Source organism: Adiantum capillus-veneris, chromosome 8 (genome assembly GCF_014529385.1).
Source record: "Adiantum capillus-veneris isolate H3 chromosome 8, ASM1452938v2, whole genome shotgun sequence".
In the NCBI taxonomy this organism is placed as follows: domain Eukaryota; kingdom Viridiplantae; phylum Streptophyta; class Polypodiopsida; order Polypodiales; family Pteridaceae; genus Adiantum; species Adiantum capillus-veneris.
In genome coordinates this window covers 89,464,497-89,482,515 of record NC_140938.1, presented here as the reverse complement: position 1 = coordinate 89,482,515, position 18,019 = coordinate 89,464,497, and the positions used below count along the sequence as shown (strand labels likewise).

The following is an 18,019-nucleotide window of genomic DNA, read 5'->3' as shown; positions in this document are numbered from 1 at the left end:
GATAGTCCAAAAGCAATTGTAGAGCCTGCCAAAGTGAATGTAAGGAGCATGCTAGGAGAGGACTTGACAGAAAAAGAAAAAAAGGAGTATGAAGACATGTTTACAAAGTTTCCAAAGATATTCGCCACTGAATATACAAAGTTGCAAGGAGCTAAAGGAGTCGAGCATAAGATCAATCTAAAAGAAGGTGCCAAGCCAAAGGTTCAAAAGCTTAGGAGGTTGGGGGTCATTCATGAGAAGGCACTTCATGAAGAGGTGACGAAGCTTTTGGAAGCAGATTTCATCTTTCGAGTGGAGGAGTCCGAATGGGTCTCTCCGGTTGTTATTGTGCCTAAGAAGAACGGAAGATTTAGGATATGTGTTGATTTCAAACCTTTGAATGCTGCCACAAAAAGGAATCATTACCCACTACCCTTTCTAGATGAAATCCTCAATCAGGTTGTAGGTCATGAACGTTACTCAATCATGGATGGATTTTCTGGCTACTTTCAGATCTTGATAGCAATTGAAGATCGATTGAATACGACCTTCATTACTCCTTGGGGTTGTTTTGCCTACAAAAGAATACCTTTTGGGTTGGTTAATGCATATGCTACCTTCCAAGGATGGATGAATAGAGTGTTTGGTCCCTACTTGGGTAAGTTCATTCGTGTTTTCATGGATGACATTGGGTGTTATAGCTCAAGGGTCACACATTTAGAGAAGTTGAGGCTGAGTTTTGAAAGGCTTCAACAAGAGGGTGGGCAACTCAACCCAAAGAAGTGTAAGTTTGCTCATGCCAGAGCCCATTTGCTAGGACATGTGGTTTCGCAAAATGGAATAGAAGCTGACCCAGAGAAAGTTAAGGCTTTATTGCTTATGGATCCGCCCAGCAACACAAAGGATTTGGCATCATTTGTGCATAAGCTCAGGTACTTGTCACGTTTTTTCTGGATGCTATGTCAGTATGTGTATCCTCTCCAGAAATTGAGTCAAAGAGTTCAAGGGTTTGAATGGAATGAAGACATGCAACAGGCTTTTGATGGCGTCAAGGAGGTATTGTGTGCTTTACCAACAGTGAGTCCTCCCGACTTGCAGTTGATTTTCTATGTATCTATTAGTGTGGGGTCAGTAGCTTTTGGGTCGGTTCTCTTACAAAAGCAAGGAAGGAACTTCAAGCCAGTTTATTTTGACAGCAAGATGAAGAATGTAAGCGAGTTCTCCTATACGGAAATGGAACAGTGGGTATTTGCCTTGGTTCTTGCATGTCGAAGGTTTAAAACCTATTTGTTGCCCCAAAAGTTCTATGTGCTCACCACATCGAATCTTTTGCCGGATGTAGTCCAACATTTGAAGCCTAGCAAGCACATCTTAAAGTGGACTTTGGAGCTTCAAGAGTATGAGTTTGAGTTTAAAGCGGATCATTCTGTTAAAGCTCACTTGGCAGACATAGTGGTGCATAAGGGGGGCGAGCTTCCATCTTACCCAAGGGTTGACAAGGATGATCATGAAGAGGAAGTAGATATTACAGATGCGTATACATTGATGTTTGATGGTGCATACAGGAAAGTTCTTCGAAAGGCAAGTGGTGGGGTAGTCATTAAGAACCCAAAAGGCGATGTAATCTTTTCTAGAGCTTACGATCTTGATGAAGCTGAAAGTAACAATGAGGCCGAGTACCTCACGCTTTTCCTTGGGTTGAAGCAGTGTGTTGAGTTTGGACTGAAGAGGGTCATTGCAAAAGGGGATGCATTGCTAGTCATGAATCAGTTGCTTGGTTTGTGGAATGTTAAGAAAGACAATTTAAAGAAGTGGTTCTATGGCATCAAGAAGCTTTTGCATGAGTTTGAGAAGATACAGTTTAAGCACGTTCCTCATGAGCAGAATAAAGAAGCTGATGAGTTGGCTAGGGACAAGTTGGATGCCTTGGTAGCTCCTTTAAAGGTCAAGGAAGCCTTGTATGCAGGAAGGGAATCATTGCAATATGTAGAAGTATTTCTTGGTAAAGGGCAATGTCCAGAGGGCATGTCAAAGGTTCGGCGTAAGAGAATAGTTGCAAAAGCAAGAAACTACACATTGGTAGGTGAGGATCTCATGCTTTATGGCAAGGATAGCATTTTGAGAAAAGTGTCGTACAAAGAAGAGATAGGCTTGATTTTGGAGCACTTCCATGAAGAAACAGGCCATCAAGGCAAGGATCAGGTTGTCTTTCGTGTTTTGAGAGCAAGTTACTGCTGGCCCTCTATGATGAGAGATGCTTATTTTTTGTGCAAGTCATGCCATGAATGCCAAGTGTTTGAAAATCGGAAGCTTTTGGCTGAGCCTCAGAAAGCTATAATGTCTTTTGATGCATTTGCAAAATGGGGAGTAGATGCTGTAGGTCCAATGCCAAGGACCAACAATGGTAAAAGGTATATCCTTGTGGCTGTGGACTATTTGACAAAATGGGTGGAGGCAAGAGCAGTAAAAGATGTAACAGTAGGAAGAGTGGCCTCTTTTTTATATGAACAGGTGTGTTGCAGGTTTGGAGCTCCTATGGTTATTATTTCTGATCGTGGACCAGGGTTTAGGGGAAAACTTGTTGCTGCTCTCATGGATAAATTGAAAATTCAGCATAGGCATTCTTCTCCTTACTACCCACAATGCAATGGGTTGGTTGAGAACTGCAATGGTCAAATTGTGAAGATGCTATCAAAGTATGCTAGAGAGCATCCTAAAGAGTGGGACTTGGACTTGGAAAGTGTTTGTGGGCTTATAGAACTGCGTATAGAGTGTCAACACAGTTTACTCCATATGAGCTTGTTTATGGAAAAGAAGCTCTTATGCCCATACAAGTGCAGTTGGATGCCTTGAAGTTGTTGTGCAGAATGCAAGGTGAGCATAATGACAAGTTGCAAGAAAGAATTCTTTCTCTAGGGTTGCTGCGAATTAATAGAGAGAAAGCCAGTGATTATTATCTTCAACAAGCAGAGACAAGGATGGAGAAAATGAATAAGAGGCTGCCAGAGAAAGAAATCAAAGAGGGAGATCTGGTGATGAAGTATGATTCTCGCTTGGATTTTACTTTTCAAAAGAAGTTGAGGGACAAATGGTTGGGTCCATACAGAGTGAATTCATATATTTCCTAATGGCACCTATGAGTTGGAAAAGTTGTCTGGTGAACGTTTGCGCTACAGAATAAATGGGTATCGATTCAAGAAATATTTTGCGAGAGATGTGGTTCCAGATGCAAATAGTCTCTTGGTTGAGCATAAATGCTCTACCTAGAGGGTGGGCAATGATGATAGACCGCTTTTGGCGTGTACAAAGTAGCGTTTATATGCATGGTCCTATGTACAAAAATATGTAAATACATGCATTTGGGAGCTTTGCAAAGTGGTTTCAAGTTCAAAAAAAGATGCAACGTGTACACATTGTGAATAGTCAGGTTCGTGCGCTAGCAGTCGAACACATGTACATGCCCGTATAGGGTATCCGGGCCTTGGATATGGTTTTAGGTGGCTTATTTTGGTTCTAGATAATGTGTTTGAGCTTTCTAGAATGTAAATAATGTAAGTGACAAGTGTGGGTACTCTCATCCCGCTCGAGAAGTTTGACACATGCGGTAACTGTCTATTTGCGGCGCCTGATCTGCGGTGATACGTGCATCGCCCTAGAAGTGGTCAAAAATGGAATGTGGGGATGTGGAAATGTGCTTTGGGTATCGAGGATCAAGCGTGCGAAATTTGGTGAATTTTGGAGTCCGTTTGGGGGTTTTTCTGCGAAAAATGCCCGTCGAGGGTCAAAACTGGCCAAAAAAGGTCAAAAAATGGTCAAAAAAGGTGTGAAATGGCTTCAAATTGCCACATCACTCACGGTTCCGTGATGGTTCCAGCGGAGGGAGTACTTTTGAAGAGAAATATCAACACTTTCACCCCTCTGTGTGTGGGAGGAAGCAGGGTTCCTACAGGTGGTCTAGTGCAGTCCCGTTGCGTTCCCGTCCTGCTTTCGAGTGTGTGGAGGAGTGAATGAGAGCTTTCTCTCTTCAATTTTGCACTTGGGAGAGTCTATGGAAGTTCTGAGGTTTCCATGGATCTGTGTGTGCAAGGAATTGAGGGAAGAAGGTGCGGCTTTCTGCAAGACTATGTGACCCTGTATCGGTGCCATTAGGGTTGGCGCTACTCCAAAGAGTCCAACAGAGTGGAGTTTGGTGAAGCTTTTGCAATGGTTTGAGAGTGGCCTTTTGTGGCTGGATTTTTTGGTTTTTTTATGGTTTTTCTTGTATATTTTGGTCACCATCAAGCGTGATTTCAAGTGTTGATCACCTCGACTCACCTTGTAGTGTCTGCGGGCAGGCAAGGGCTTGTAGGTCGAGGCGTTTGGAGTTTGAATTGAGCTTGTGGGTAGAGTTTTTAGGGAGCTTTTGAGTGGTAGTGAGTGAGGTGAGGAATTCAAGTAAATTCCTTGTGTTGTGTTGAGTTGTCTGGGTGTGTGAGTGTGCGCACGACATCTTTTGCTCCATCATCGTCTCTCTCTCTCTCAACTACTTCCCAAAGTGGTCTTCGTGAAAGAGGTATCCCCCTCCCTCTCAATCTCTCTAAAATTGTGGCCATAACATGTTGAAAGAAATGCTCTCCAAAGTTGTCTTATGCACCAGCTCTCCCTCTCTCTCTCTCTCTCTCTCTCTCTCTCTCTCTCTCTCTCTCACACACACACACACACACACACACACACACACACATTTCCATCTCTCTCTCTCTCTCTCTCTCTCTCTCTCTCTCTCTCTCTCTCTCTCTCTCTCTCTCTCTCTCTCTCTCTCTCACACACACACACACATCATCAAAGATACATGGACATAGGTGGAAAATCATTTCTTTATCTCTCAACTTTGGCCATACTCTCTGCAAAGTTGTTTTATGCACCAACTCTCTCTCTCTCTCTCTCTCTCTCTCTCTCTCTCTCTCTCTCTCTCTCTCTCTTATGGTGGTTAGATGCATTCAAAATATCCTTGAGAGGGAGAGACCCTTTGTCTCTCCTCTCTCCCTCTCTCCCTCAAAACATACGAGAGAGAGAGAGAGAGAGAGAGAGTTCATGTGGGAGAAGGGGAGTCCTTTCTTCCTTCCACAACCTTGGCCATACTCTCTCTCTCTCTCTCTCTCTCTCTCTCTCTCTCTCTCTCTCTCTCTCTCTCTCTCTCTATTGATGCATGACAGTGGAAGCAAACCATGCGTCAACCTCAGACTGAATCCGACAATTCACGCCAATAGTTGAAGAGCTAGAAGCTGAGGAACTCTTCACCTCCTCACCTTGCAAGGAAACGTCAGGTTCGTGGACTGAATAGTTGATCATGATGGGCGGACCTTCAGCTCAACTTGGAAAAAAGCTTCTTATAACCCTTGATGTAATCGCATACACTCTAGGTTTTTTTCAGCTCATGCAAAGAGAGGGCATCTGCCATGATGTAATTTTTTCTCGAGGGGCAATAGAATTTACAATGATATTGTTAGTCAGTGCTTGTTGAAACAAAATGTTGTGCTTGGAACTACCTTGGTAGACATGTATGTCTAATGTGGTGCATTTCATAAAGCACAAAAAGCACTATTAGGAGATTTCTATCCAGGATGTCGTCTCTTCATATGCACTGATTGTGGGATATGCCCAACTTGGGCAGGGCGAAGGGGAATCCTTTCTTCCTTCCACAACCTTGGCCATACTCTCTCTACCTCTCTCTTTTTTTCTCTCTTCCTCTATCTACCTCCCCCTCTCTCATAGTTTCCAACATGAAAGAGAGATGGACATAGTTGGAAAATCCACTCTCTCCTTAATTCTCCACATTTAAAAGTACTTATAAGAGTTCTTTTTTGGACAGATGGCTATTGGTCCGAAGGTGTTGTCTCCTGGACATGCAATACGTAGTAGGATTTGTCCAACCTCTTGAGCTACGCGACGTGAGTCAGCAAGAAAAAGAGTTCGTGCTCTCTAGGGGGGATTAATGTAGCTCGCTTGAAAGATCGCCAACATTTGATGAATGTGAATCAATGAAATGAATTTTATCAGGTTAAAAGAGTACGTTCACTGAGTGGTTTGTTGCAAATCAAAGATATCCAGAGGACAATGATTTGTTGTACATAGACTTCCCAACAAAGTGGGTTTGAAAGTCAGCAAGTAGAACATGGACTCCAAGACAGAATTGAGACGTGATTCGAAAAATGTACCACATTGTTCCCACTGTCGGAGAGTTATACTATTTGCACATGTTACTCAACAAGTGCAAAGGATGTAGGTCTTTTGAGTATATTCGGACCTTCAATGGAAGAGTATATGACACGCTTAAAGAAGCATGCAATGCACGGGGATTATTGCAAGTTGATGATGAATGGTTTCTTTGTTTAGAACAAGCTTCATTTCAACAAACAGGAAAACAATTACAACTACTATTTGTAGTCATTTTGGTTTTTTATGAGCCGATATGTCCCGGTGCATTATGGAATCACTTTAATAAGGAGCTTTCTGAGGACCATGTATATGATATGAGTACTTGCACAAGTAATGTGGGTATCTGTGAACACATGGCACAAAACCAAGCATTGTCGAACTTAGAGAGAATGCTTCAACGATATGGAACGAGGCTCTTAGAGTACTCTTGAATGCCCCAAGTGGATCGCACATTGCAAATAATGAGTGAGCATGGAGTGCTTGCTGAAGATGTATAATATAGAGGAACAAAGAGGTTTGTCTGCTCGAATGGAATCATCTTTGAATGTTGGACAAAGGGAAGCATACAATCGGGTTTTACAAGCCATTGGCATGAATAGGGGGACTGTGTACTTCTTGGATGGACCGGGTGGAACAGGAAACACCTATCTTTATAATGCCTTGCTCTCTCGCATACGCGGAGAGAGAAAAGTTGCTTTGGCATGTGCATCATCTGGTATTGCAGCACAGCTTCTTAACAATGGAAGGACCGCACACTCTAGATTCAAGATCCCTGTTGATATAACTTATGACTCGACATTCAATATTAAAGTAAAATAGCCAGCTTGCTGAGCTGTTTTGCGAATGGCTTCATTCATCATATGGGATGAAGCTCCCATGACTCATAGACACGCTTTTGAGTCTCGTCTCTTAATAAGACACCTAGAGATGTCATGCATAATAACATGTTGTTTGGCGGAAAGTTTTTCCTCCTTGGTGGTGATTTTAGATAGATCTTTCCCGTTGTTCATAGAGGAGGAAGGGTAGACATTGTTGATGCATCTTTGTTGCTCATACATTTGGTGTTGTACAAAAATTTTGCGTCTAACAGAGAACATGCGAGTGGTCAAATGTTGCAATAATGTTAGAGAAAGAGAATTTGTGTAGTGGACACTTGATATTGGCAATGGCAATGTTTGTGATGGGGAGCTACATGATAATGTGGCTTTGTTGGCCTGCATGATACTACCACAAAATAGTTTGCAAGCACTTATTGATTGCATATATGGAGACCTTGAAACACTCTCTTACCATGCAACCTTTTTCAAGGACAAGGCAATTTTGGCACCTCGCAACAAGAATGTGGATGCTATAAACAATTTGGTATTGCAAAAATTTCCAATTTGGATCCAAGAAGTGGTCTTTGTAATGGGACACGCTTGATTTGTAAGCAATTCCATAGCAAAGTGGTTGAAGCAAAAATCATTAACAGAGTCACATGCAGGAGATGCAGTGTTTATCTCAAGGATTGATTTTCTCATGGGAGCTAGAGAAGGCCTTCCTTTTGAGTTGAAACGTCAACAATTTCCCCTAAGATGTGCTTTTGGGATGACGATAACAAGGCGCAAGGCCAAACATTGGGAGTTCTTGGATTGTATCTCCCAACACCTGTTTTCACCCATGGTCAATTGTATGTGGCAATGTCTCGCGTGAGATCGTCTTCTGCCATCAAGGTTGTGGTTGGTGATGGTCACCCCTCAAGTGTTAGGAAAAGGGGAGACCAGAGGACATACACTTCTAACATTGTCAACAAGGAAGTGTTGCAATTGACATTATGAAATTAAATGCATTGATAACGACCCATTCACCCTTGCAATAAGTGAAACTATGTAGTAGCTTTGTAGATATATAATTTCACCCATCTCATTCATAAGCTTTGTAAACCAACATTTTTGGTCTACCAATTTGCTCATGGATTTCAATGGTGTCTTCTTTGAATATTACATTTTGAGGCTTTATATAGTCATATGATAGGGGGATCTCTATAATTGCATTATGTGTTTTGTGAATATGTCTTTTGACGTACACCTCTCTCTCTCTCTCTCTCTCTCTCTCTCTCTCTCTCTCTCTCTCTCTCTCTCTCTCTCTCTCCAAAAGATTTCACCAATCTTTGACCTTCATTTACTTCATGTGCTTTTGAGTTCCTAATTTTTTTTGTATGAATGAAGATGGATCCTAACGCCTCCGGGACTTACACACTAGGAAGGCGACCTCGACACATCCAAGGTAAAAGATTCTACTCTCTCTCTCTCTCTCTCTCTCTCTCTCTCTCTCTCTCTCTCTAAAGAATTTGAAACTCACGATCATCAACTATGTTTTAGATCCTCTACTATATGGAGGGGTCCTATCACAGCCATGGAGGTTATTCATCTTCTCGAGGTTTTGGATGTAGTAAGGTAACAATGTTGATGTAGTAAAGTAATCATGTTCTACTCTGTATCTATTTTGTTTATACTAATTGATTTTTGATTCAATATAGATTACAAAATTATCCACAATTCTTGTTGGTGGGATTTTTTGAGGCTTCATATGGTCCGAGCTTTCTCTGCTACGTCCAAGTTGCTATCCAGAGAGGATTCAGAGCACGTATCACCATTGCAAAGCTAGGAAGAATCCTCCCAATGACTGTTGTGTTTGCTCAGAGTTTAACCCATGGTGGTTGGTCCCTACGCATTTTTGTTATGGGGTCTCTCCCCCCAGTGATTGATGTGTCTTACATCACGTACCATGGGTGGTTCGATACCGTGGTAGAGCATATCGTAGGCTGCGCTTTAGGATGTAGAAAGCGAGCGTCTATATGTACTATGCATAAATATTATTTTGTACATTGTATATTTTTTATTGCGTATATGGAGACCTTCAAGACTCTCTTGCCATGCAAACTTTTCAAGGATGCTATAAACAATGTGGTATTGCAACAATTTCTTGGTGCTTATAAGGAATATATCAGTGCAGACTTAGTGTATAAATCATACTGTGATAGCATTTTATTCACAAGTGAGTTTGAGATCTTGGGGGAGGTTTTTTATTGTAAGTTTTGCACTTGAAACATAATGCCCTAGTTATATTGCTCGGCAACTTAAATCCAAGAAGTGGTCTGTGTAATGCTATATTTTTGAACATAAGTGTGTATGTGAAAGCAGTCATTGCATGAAGGGTTGAACGTTGTCTTTTCAAATGTTCATTTTCAGATTACATGAAAGTTCCAACACATGGGACATACCATCACCGGGGGCGCAATCGTAAAGTAATGTACTCTCTAAAATTGTTATTGTTTGAAAAAAGACTCTTTAATGATGTGCTTATTTGTACTCTCTCTCTCTCTCTCTCTCTCTCTCTCTCTCTCTCTCTCTCTCTGATTGAAGGTGAAGTGGGACAAACTGATTGTAGGCCATTTGGGAACACTATGTATGTAGCAGATAATGGCCAGTTGGGAGGGCCTCTATCCTTGCAGGTTTCCATTCCTCTCTCTCTCTCTCTCTCTCTCTCTCTCTCTCTCCAAAGGCTAAGTTGTACACCAATGAGCTATGGGTTTAGAAGCTCTACACCCAAATACCACCTTATAAATACCACGTGTGTCATACTAAGAGCGATCGTTTGTACTCATTGTGTGTCGTCTTGACAAATACATACTAAAATTTCCAAGGTTTGTCAGCTTTTTCACCTTCAACTTTATAAGAAAAGTTGAATTTAAAGTTATCGAGGTGGGATTACACTAAACCTATGGCGAGAGAGAGAGAGAGAGAGAGAGAGAGAGAGAGAGAGAGAGCAGTTTTCTTGATCTGCCTTTATGAAATTTGTCAAGAGCAAGGGGTTTGAAGATAAGAGGGGCCATGCCTCCGCTGAAAGCAGCGCCGTTGTACTAGTATATAATTGTGCCTACCACCACTTAATGCCCTCTCACTAGAATTAGGAAGCTTCCCATCATTAACTTGCCATGTGGCTCTAATCGACAAGCTTTATCCAACGGTCCAGAATTCCTTCAGCAGTACTAAGGCTTTACACAGGCCAAAATTTGCAATAAGTCTACTTATTAGACACTCGAGGTTTTGTGTGTGGATGAGGCTCCAAGTTTTGTAATCTCTACCGCTATGGCGAGCTCACTTCTGTCGGCGAGGCCACACCTCTCGTCGTCTTTCTGTTGCCCCACCTCGCAGCTTTGTATTTCCAGCAGCGGAAGCACTTTCGTCTCCATCGCGCATTTCAAGCAAGAGTCGCCCCTTTCTTCCCTACAGAGCAAGGCTGAGAGTGCTGGATTCCTTCCTGTAGAGTGCTCATCGCGGCCTCAGAAGAAATGCACGGCTCACCATAATAAGACTCGTCCCAAGAAGCACAACCCTTCCGACAAGAACCGCAAGCCGGCAGTGTACCCCCCGTTCCCTGATCCTCCCCCTGCTGTTGTCCTCGGCTGGGGTGACGAAGATGATGATGATGATGATGCTTCTCCTGCCTCCGCTCCTGCTCCCTCTGCAGCTGAGCCTGCGGTAAGGCTCTCGGGTCTTGGCCTGCACATGCATGCATGGGCAAGGGCTGTGCGCACGGACACCGCTAGATCAAATTGTCTGCATTTTGAGATGCTTAGGCATTTACTCAATTGTATTCATGACTCTAAAATTGAATTTGTAACCTGTTGCAGGTAGTGGGTGCTTAGTGGGTGATCAAAGAAACATGATCAATCATACTGGTGGCAGACATTCACATAGGGAGGAGACATGCCTGCTCATGGTCTGATGCCGAGGGTGGGTTCAAATCATTACTTTTCCTGGGTAACTTTAGTTGCTACAGATTACTTGTAACTGTTGACTTGTCTGTAATTGCCTACTCCAGTTTGGATATGATGTCCTTTGGTCTTCAAGTAATTCAAATGAAGTATTTATTAGTTGTCAAACGCGCAGATCTCTCGGTTTCTTGTACTGTTGTGTTGCGGATATTCACTGTTCTTGCAAGAGCATCTATGGGTGTAGTTGCTCAACTTATGGAAGTATGCATTAATTTGTCGCAGTCTAGAGGGCAATTTTCTTTACTCCCACTAAAGACCGTTTGGAAGATTTTATTGGAGTGGCAAAAGATTGTCTCTTTTTGTGAGCACATAAGTATGATTGATTTTTTAGAAGTTATTCAAGATGTTACGTAGAAGGTTCTGTAAGAAAAACTTTTTAACAAAAATAAGAGAACTGTACCTATGTATATAGTTACTCCTAAAGGCTCGAGGGGTAATTGAGTTGAATTGGAGTTGAAATTGAGTTTGAAATTTTGATAGGAATGGAGCTACTAGACCTCAGGGTGCAAGTTGAACGATAAATTTACAGTAATGGTTGTGAAAGGAATTGATGTGAGCTACAAGATCGATTTATAGCCCTAATTAGCTAATTATAAGGTACATGATGCTTTATAATTGTAGAATGCTGCCCTATTACTCTAGTTTCATACAAATTATCATATTTGGGGGGCTGGCACTGTTTAACTCAAGTCTTAGAATGTCATAGCTGTCGATTTCCAGTCCAAGCCTTGCCTGAGTTCTCCACTTAAGGATTGTCAGTACAAGGCCGTTCCCCCTCCCGTAGGGTCTGAGTAAGTATAGGTGAGTGGAGGGTGTACATTGTTGAGCCACTTGCATAAATGGCTGTTCATCCCTATTTCACAGGAAAGGAATCGCCAGCTGCCTAGGTGTGCATGCGTACAATCAAGTATCAACTTGGCCGTGGCCACAAGAAGTTTAATGCAGGCAAAACTTGTCCTGGTTCATCCAACATCGTGTGACCTACCTGGTTTAGGTTTTAGTAACATTTAAGAACGCTGGGATTGTCCCTGGTTGGGCATTTTTTCTATTTAACAGGGCTTAAGGTTTTTGATTCAATGCACTAAACCTTACCAACAGGGGTTAAGTCTTTGTTGTTGGAAGACTTGGAAGGGCAGAGGGGTGCCCGGGGGGGGGGGGGGGGAATGGACCTTCCTCAGAGCTTGTATGCAAACCTGCTAGCACCGAGAAGTTAAGGCTGCCTGTTGTTTCATTTAAGGCACCAAAACCCCCCCTTTGGCCTCTTTCATTGCCAAAGAGCTGTGTTTTTGGTGGTTCTCTTCAATTTCTTCATTGATAGCCCTATACAATCTTTTTGATGTTATGAGGCCTTGAACCGCTTATGCGTTATTTGGCAATCAGGTCAAAAACATCTTAAATGTATAAGGGAAGGGAAAGGCCCTATGACATTGGAAAGCCAAGAGTCGTTGTACTCTCTATGTAAAGAGGTTTGTGTAGTGCGCATGCAATGTGTGCATGCCTTTTTACACACTACTTCTCTTTTTCCTTTAGCTTTCCCTCAGCGTTTTCTTCTCCTTAATTTGTCCTTCCAACATGTATGTATTGATTTTTTTTGTAGCCATTGTGAAAGAATTATTTTTGTAATATTGAGTCATTAGGGCTCCATGCTAGATTATTTGATCTTCATGTGTTACACAAAAATAATGACTATGTTTGTTCCTACCAAAATTGTGATTCCTTAGATCGTGTAGTGTGAATTTTGCACATTCTCTATGGGAAATTTTGTAATGCTTAATGATGACACAAAGGAATCATGGAACATGGAAGTGAATAGAGACACCGTATGGGAGAGACTTTCTTGTCGTGTTGATGGACGAACAATATCCAAGCATAGGTACACTAAAAATCCAAGGTCACCTCTGTAGGAAAGTGCAAGTTATATAGTCATAGTAGGCATTCACACAAGCATCTTATTGGCTGAATTTTATGTCATTTCCACGAACATGACTAGAGCTAAACCAATTACCAATATATGCTTTCCCACACACACACAAGCATACATCAATATAAAGGCCTATATCTGAGCCTTTGTCATGGTTGGTGGGCCATATTAAAGCTTGCTACCACAGGAAGGATTTAATGTATGAAGTTCTCTGTTTAGCTTTTTGTATAAGGTCCATCAATCTTCTCTCTCGCGTGTGTTGAGTATTCTCTCAAGGTTTATGTGGAAGTGATTGGTCATCAACGAGATTCACTCTGGGACCACGTTGAACAAAATTGACTGACCCAATTTGCTTTTGAGCTTACTAATATGGAGCATTGTAAGTACTTCATCTTTCAATTGATTTGGTCTCTCTTAGGTATTTTGGGAGGCCCACAATATGGTGATAGTTTTGGACATAGTACCGTGTCTTGAGCCTTTTGAATGTTTCTTTAGTAAGAAGTCTTTGTGTGCCATGCCATATCTTCCATGTCTCCTTGTTATGCAGACCACACAGAGGTAACGACGGGGAATCAGCCCCACACTCTAATGCACGAAGGACCAAGGCCAAGAGGGACACACCCCTTTCCTTCCAGTACTCCAGGATCCACGTCCCAGGGTGGGTGTCGGCTGAAGACAGGAACCCCTTCAACTAGTTATTTGATGGTTTTGATTTTGCCCACTTCCTCCATTGTGTTGGGAACCTTCATGCAAAGAGTTTCACAGGCTTCTCAAGTTCATAATATACTGCACAGATTACAGTGTCATGTTGTGAATGGTTAAGCTGCCATTCACTTAAATAAATTGCCGCACCACTCAAATAAATCACTGCCTTACAGTCGGCATGGTTCGCTGAGTTTGTTACACCATGAATTGCCATGCCACAAAAGATCTTGGGGAAAAAGTTTCTAAAACCTTGCATTTCTTTGAAGATCAAATTGTTTGCTTGTGTTGTCCCCATATATCCTAATTGATATTTGAAGTTTAGGTTTCAGGTAAGCCACCAGTGCTTTTGTACACTATAAACCTAACTCGTGGCTAACTTTGACATGCGCAATATGCATGTTCAATTACTGTCCATGTATATATTGCATGGAAGTTTTCGTCCGGTATACCAATGCCCATATCATACATATATGGCGTAAACTATGCAACACTGTATGACCGTACGATACAACACAACATACAACATCAAATGGTTCTTAACAGTTGATAAAATAACACACCGTACAAATCGTGTCGTACTTTACAGTACGACTGTATATCAACCAGGGATCATATATGTTAACAATTATCTCGAGTAAGACTCTCTCTCTGCGGGCTTCCCCATCTACCTTTGACCTAAGATCCATTTTCAAGCAACACATTACTTTAGTCCCAATCATCCTCCTTGGCAGCTCTATAAAGGCCTGGGTGCTAGAGTGGTTAATCCTTTCACAACAACCACCCTATGATGTTTACAAGCTTCAGGGCAAAGCAAAAACATGTAAGGAAGTTGGGGAGCCCATGACAGGCATCAAGTTTGTCCAGCACATGATCGGGCAGATATTCAAGAAAGAGTGAGTCTTATGATCTTTCATTATTCTCGTATCTACATAATCACAGGGTAGCAGAAAGGCTTGTTTGGTAATTTACATGCAAGATCATAAACTTCCTCCCTGTAGGGGCAAGGATGTTCTAAATTGATTTCATGACATCATCAGACCAACAAATTCATACAGGTCCTTTGCACTAGCATTCTGAGATCGGCTTTTTGGCAAAGGGAAATGCCAAGACATCATCAAGCCAAACAGATTCTACTCAGCTGCACCTACATTCATTAATGATTCTCAGCTCCAAGATTGCACCCATATCTTAGCCCTGGAATGCCATGTAAAACCCATTGCAAGCTAACTGTACTTGTACTTGCTTACCTTTGGTAAAAATTTTGCGAAGTCACACAATTTACGCTCGCTTGCTCACAAGCTGGAGGATTTATGTATACAAGTTCATAAGGTCAAGTAAATCTAAACTGACCAACTAGAGAGGGGCTAATAACACTTGCACAAGACACAAAAGCAAGAGAATTGATGAAGCAAGATTAACTTGATATTCAGTTTATTCGAAAGAAGAAAAATTTGATTCAAATTAAGAAATTAGATTTTGTTTAAGTCAAGAATACACAAAGCCTGTTGTTTTTGGTAGGTAAAGTGCTACATAACAGTTGGATTATCACCCACCGTAAGACAAGATGATACGTTTACCGGTACATATTGAACAAATGATAGTGCAAATTCCGTATTTGCACACTCCCAAGTGTAAAAGGGAAGGCTGATAATTAGCTTGAGCCAGGTGGCTGACTCAAATTTACAATCCCTTGATGCGACTACATCAGCATCACTACAAAATGATTTATCTTCTGATGGAGATGGAGAATGTTGATGTGAAAAGCTTCTTACTGTTTGGCATGCTTTCTCTTCTCCTCGTCCAAAACTAATATATACAGCTTACAATCATGAGAATCAACAAACATTGTAACATTCCCAACATAATTTTCAGGTAAGAACCGATGCTCCCAGAGATCTCTTACAGCCACCAATGCATTGGAATCAAGACCAACATCCTCCCACAATGCCGTGATGTTGTTGCCCTCGGTACATCTGTTCCACAATGCGACCACAACACGGCTATCAGACAAAGGACCAGCCCAAACCTCAAGACATTCTTCCGATCCTTGTTTGCTAACTTTTGATCCTTGCACACCAAGACTATCTTGGTTCACTGCAATCACTTCCACGTTTGAGAGAATCTCGTACGTCTCTGCTGTCATGTTTCTTACATCACATCCAACCAGAAGTGGAGCCTTCATAAGGCACCAAATACTGAAGTGTGACCGATATTCATTGAAGGTCATGCCGCCATTGCCCACTTCTAGCATATCAGGGTCATTCCATCCACCAGGGCCGGCGTAAGAGGCCCATTGATTATTAAGGTCAGCAATGGCCACCATGCTCTTCCAACTATCCTGAATATCATCAGTAGTACGCCAACTGTTTCCTACGGTGCTCGCCCATGTCGCCGGATCATCTCGACCCCATTCACACAAAGAGTAAAAGATAGGTCTCCCTGTTTTGTTAAGAGCATCCTGCATGGGAGGATATCTGACTTCAGGCTTTATGCCTAAATTGAAGCAGTTGTCATACTTCAAATAATCAATACCCCAGGATGCAAATGTGTCAGCATCTGCCACTTCATGAAATAAAGAACCGGGTCTTCTTTCACATGTAAGAATTCCAGCATCTGAGTAGATTCCAAGTTTTAATCCCTTTGCATGCACATAATCAGCAAGTGATTGAATTCCTGAGGGGAATGTTTCTTCATCGGGGACCAAGTTGCCCTGTTTGTTTCGATGCGACGACCAGCAATCATCGATGTTAACATATTTGTACCCAATGTCTGCTAACCCACTTGATATCAAGGCATCAGCTGTTTCTCGTATGAGCTCCTCTGATATTTCACAGCCAAAGAAATTCCAGCTATTCCAGCCCATTTGGGGGGTCTGGCCGAGCCCATTGTTAAGCTGCAGGGTTGCGCCGTAAAGAAGCGAGGGCGGAGACAGGACCACCGCCCACAACAGCAACCATACTGCCGTTCCCCGCAGCGCCATCTCGAGGCAAAGAAAGCCTCCTCAGCAACGAGGAATCTTTTTCAAGAAGGTAAAGCAGGGAAGTCCTGCGGTTAAATTTCGAGCGCTAGTGCCACATAGGCACTAGCGAAAGTGGTCGATTTTCTTGATCTTCAAATTTTTAATGGCAAGCGCTTCTGCCACGTAGGCAGAAGCAGGAAAGGGAAGGGTGGCCACGGGGTCGTCGGCAGGTGGTGACCGACGGAGAGGCAACGTGAGGCATCGAGTGATTGCAGCAGCGAGGCAAAGGCCATGAGGGCGAATCACAGAAGATTTGCACGTTACAAATGTCGCAGGAGGTGGCAAGTGCGAGAAGCATGGGCGACACGGAGCAGCAAAAAAAAAAAAAAGAGCAGGTGCGAACATAGATGTTTTGTTCTTTTTTTAAGGGAAAATTACCAAAATACCCCTCTAATTTGTGGAAATTCCCAAAATACCCTTGTATCTATTTTGGTTGGATTGTTCAAGATTTTTTCATCTTTACTCTAATTGAGATCCGCTTTGCCTGCTTAGAATGTAATTTGTCACAAATTACCTCGCAAAAAAAAGCAATTATGTCTAAAGATAATGAAGCAACTCATCTCCAAAGCCTACATAATCAACCCCAAATTTTGGATTTAGCATCTTATATTGATAAGCAATGAGTCTTCTTATGAAAAGCTACAAATTTTTTAATCTTTTGAGAAATTTAATTTCTCAACTAGGGGTATTTTGGGAATTTGGAAAATTTGAAGGGCATTTTGGGAATTTATAACAAAATATTGAGGGTATTTTAGGAATTTTTGAAATTTGAGGGGTATTTTGGGAATTTTCACAAATTTTAGTAATTTTCCCTTTTTTGTATTAAAATTGTGACGCGCTCCATCAGCGACAAAAGCCTGGTCTGATGGTTAGTGCATGCGTTTCAACTCTGTCTAGGCAATGAAGGTTCGAATCATGTTGAATCGTGGTGACTTTTGCTTGATTGGGGTGATCAATTTGCTAATCTGCAAGGTGACAAGGTTGGAAATGGGAAGAATCTGGTTAATGATTGAATAAACTATGTCTGGTCAATTTTGAAAAAGCGTGAAAACAAGGAATGAATAAAAAGATTCCATTGAGGGAAGGAGCTCAAGAAGTGTGGGCAGTTGGCAGGATGGGGACGAGGCAGGTGGCGGGCAGTGTCTCCCTTACGACTTTCACACCGACTTCCCTCTCTCTCTCCCTCTCTCTCTCTCTCTCAACCTATAACCTTCGCTTATTGTGCAAAGGGGGAGAATGTGCGGGCAGTGACGACTGGCTAGCTGGCTGGAGCATAGGTGGGAGAGCAACAGTCGCCTTCTCTCTCTCTCTCTCTCTCTCTCTCTCTCTCTCTCTCGGCGCACACACACACACGCGAGAAGAAGAGAGTTTTAACGTCGTA

At 42.2% G+C, this 18,019-nt stretch overlaps 2 protein-coding genes across 2 annotated transcripts; one reads left to right on the top strand and one right to left on the bottom strand.

Annotated features, from left to right (window-relative positions):
* Positions 1-10,250: 10,250 nt before the first annotated feature.
* PSRP6 (plastid-specific 50S ribosomal protein 6) lies at positions 10,251-11,101 on the top strand. The gene is made up of 2 exons (XM_086518183.1): positions 10,251-10,697; positions 10,850-11,101. The coding sequence occupies exons 1-2, from the start codon at positions 10,305-10,307 to the stop codon at positions 10,862-10,864; spliced, it is 408 nt and encodes a 135-aa protein (XP_086374309.1). The 5' UTR covers positions 10,251-10,304; the 3' UTR covers positions 10,865-11,101.
* A 4,204-nt stretch (positions 11,102-15,305) lies between these two features.
* Positions 15,306-16,713, bottom strand: LOC147452531 (alpha-galactosidase 3-like). Its single transcript, XM_086518181.1, has one exon. The coding sequence runs from the start codon at positions 16,597-16,599 to the stop codon at positions 15,388-15,390; it is 1,212 nt and encodes a 403-aa protein (XP_086374307.1). The 5' UTR covers positions 16,600-16,713; the 3' UTR covers positions 15,306-15,387.
* Between the last annotated feature and the right edge of the window lie 1,306 nt (positions 16,714-18,019).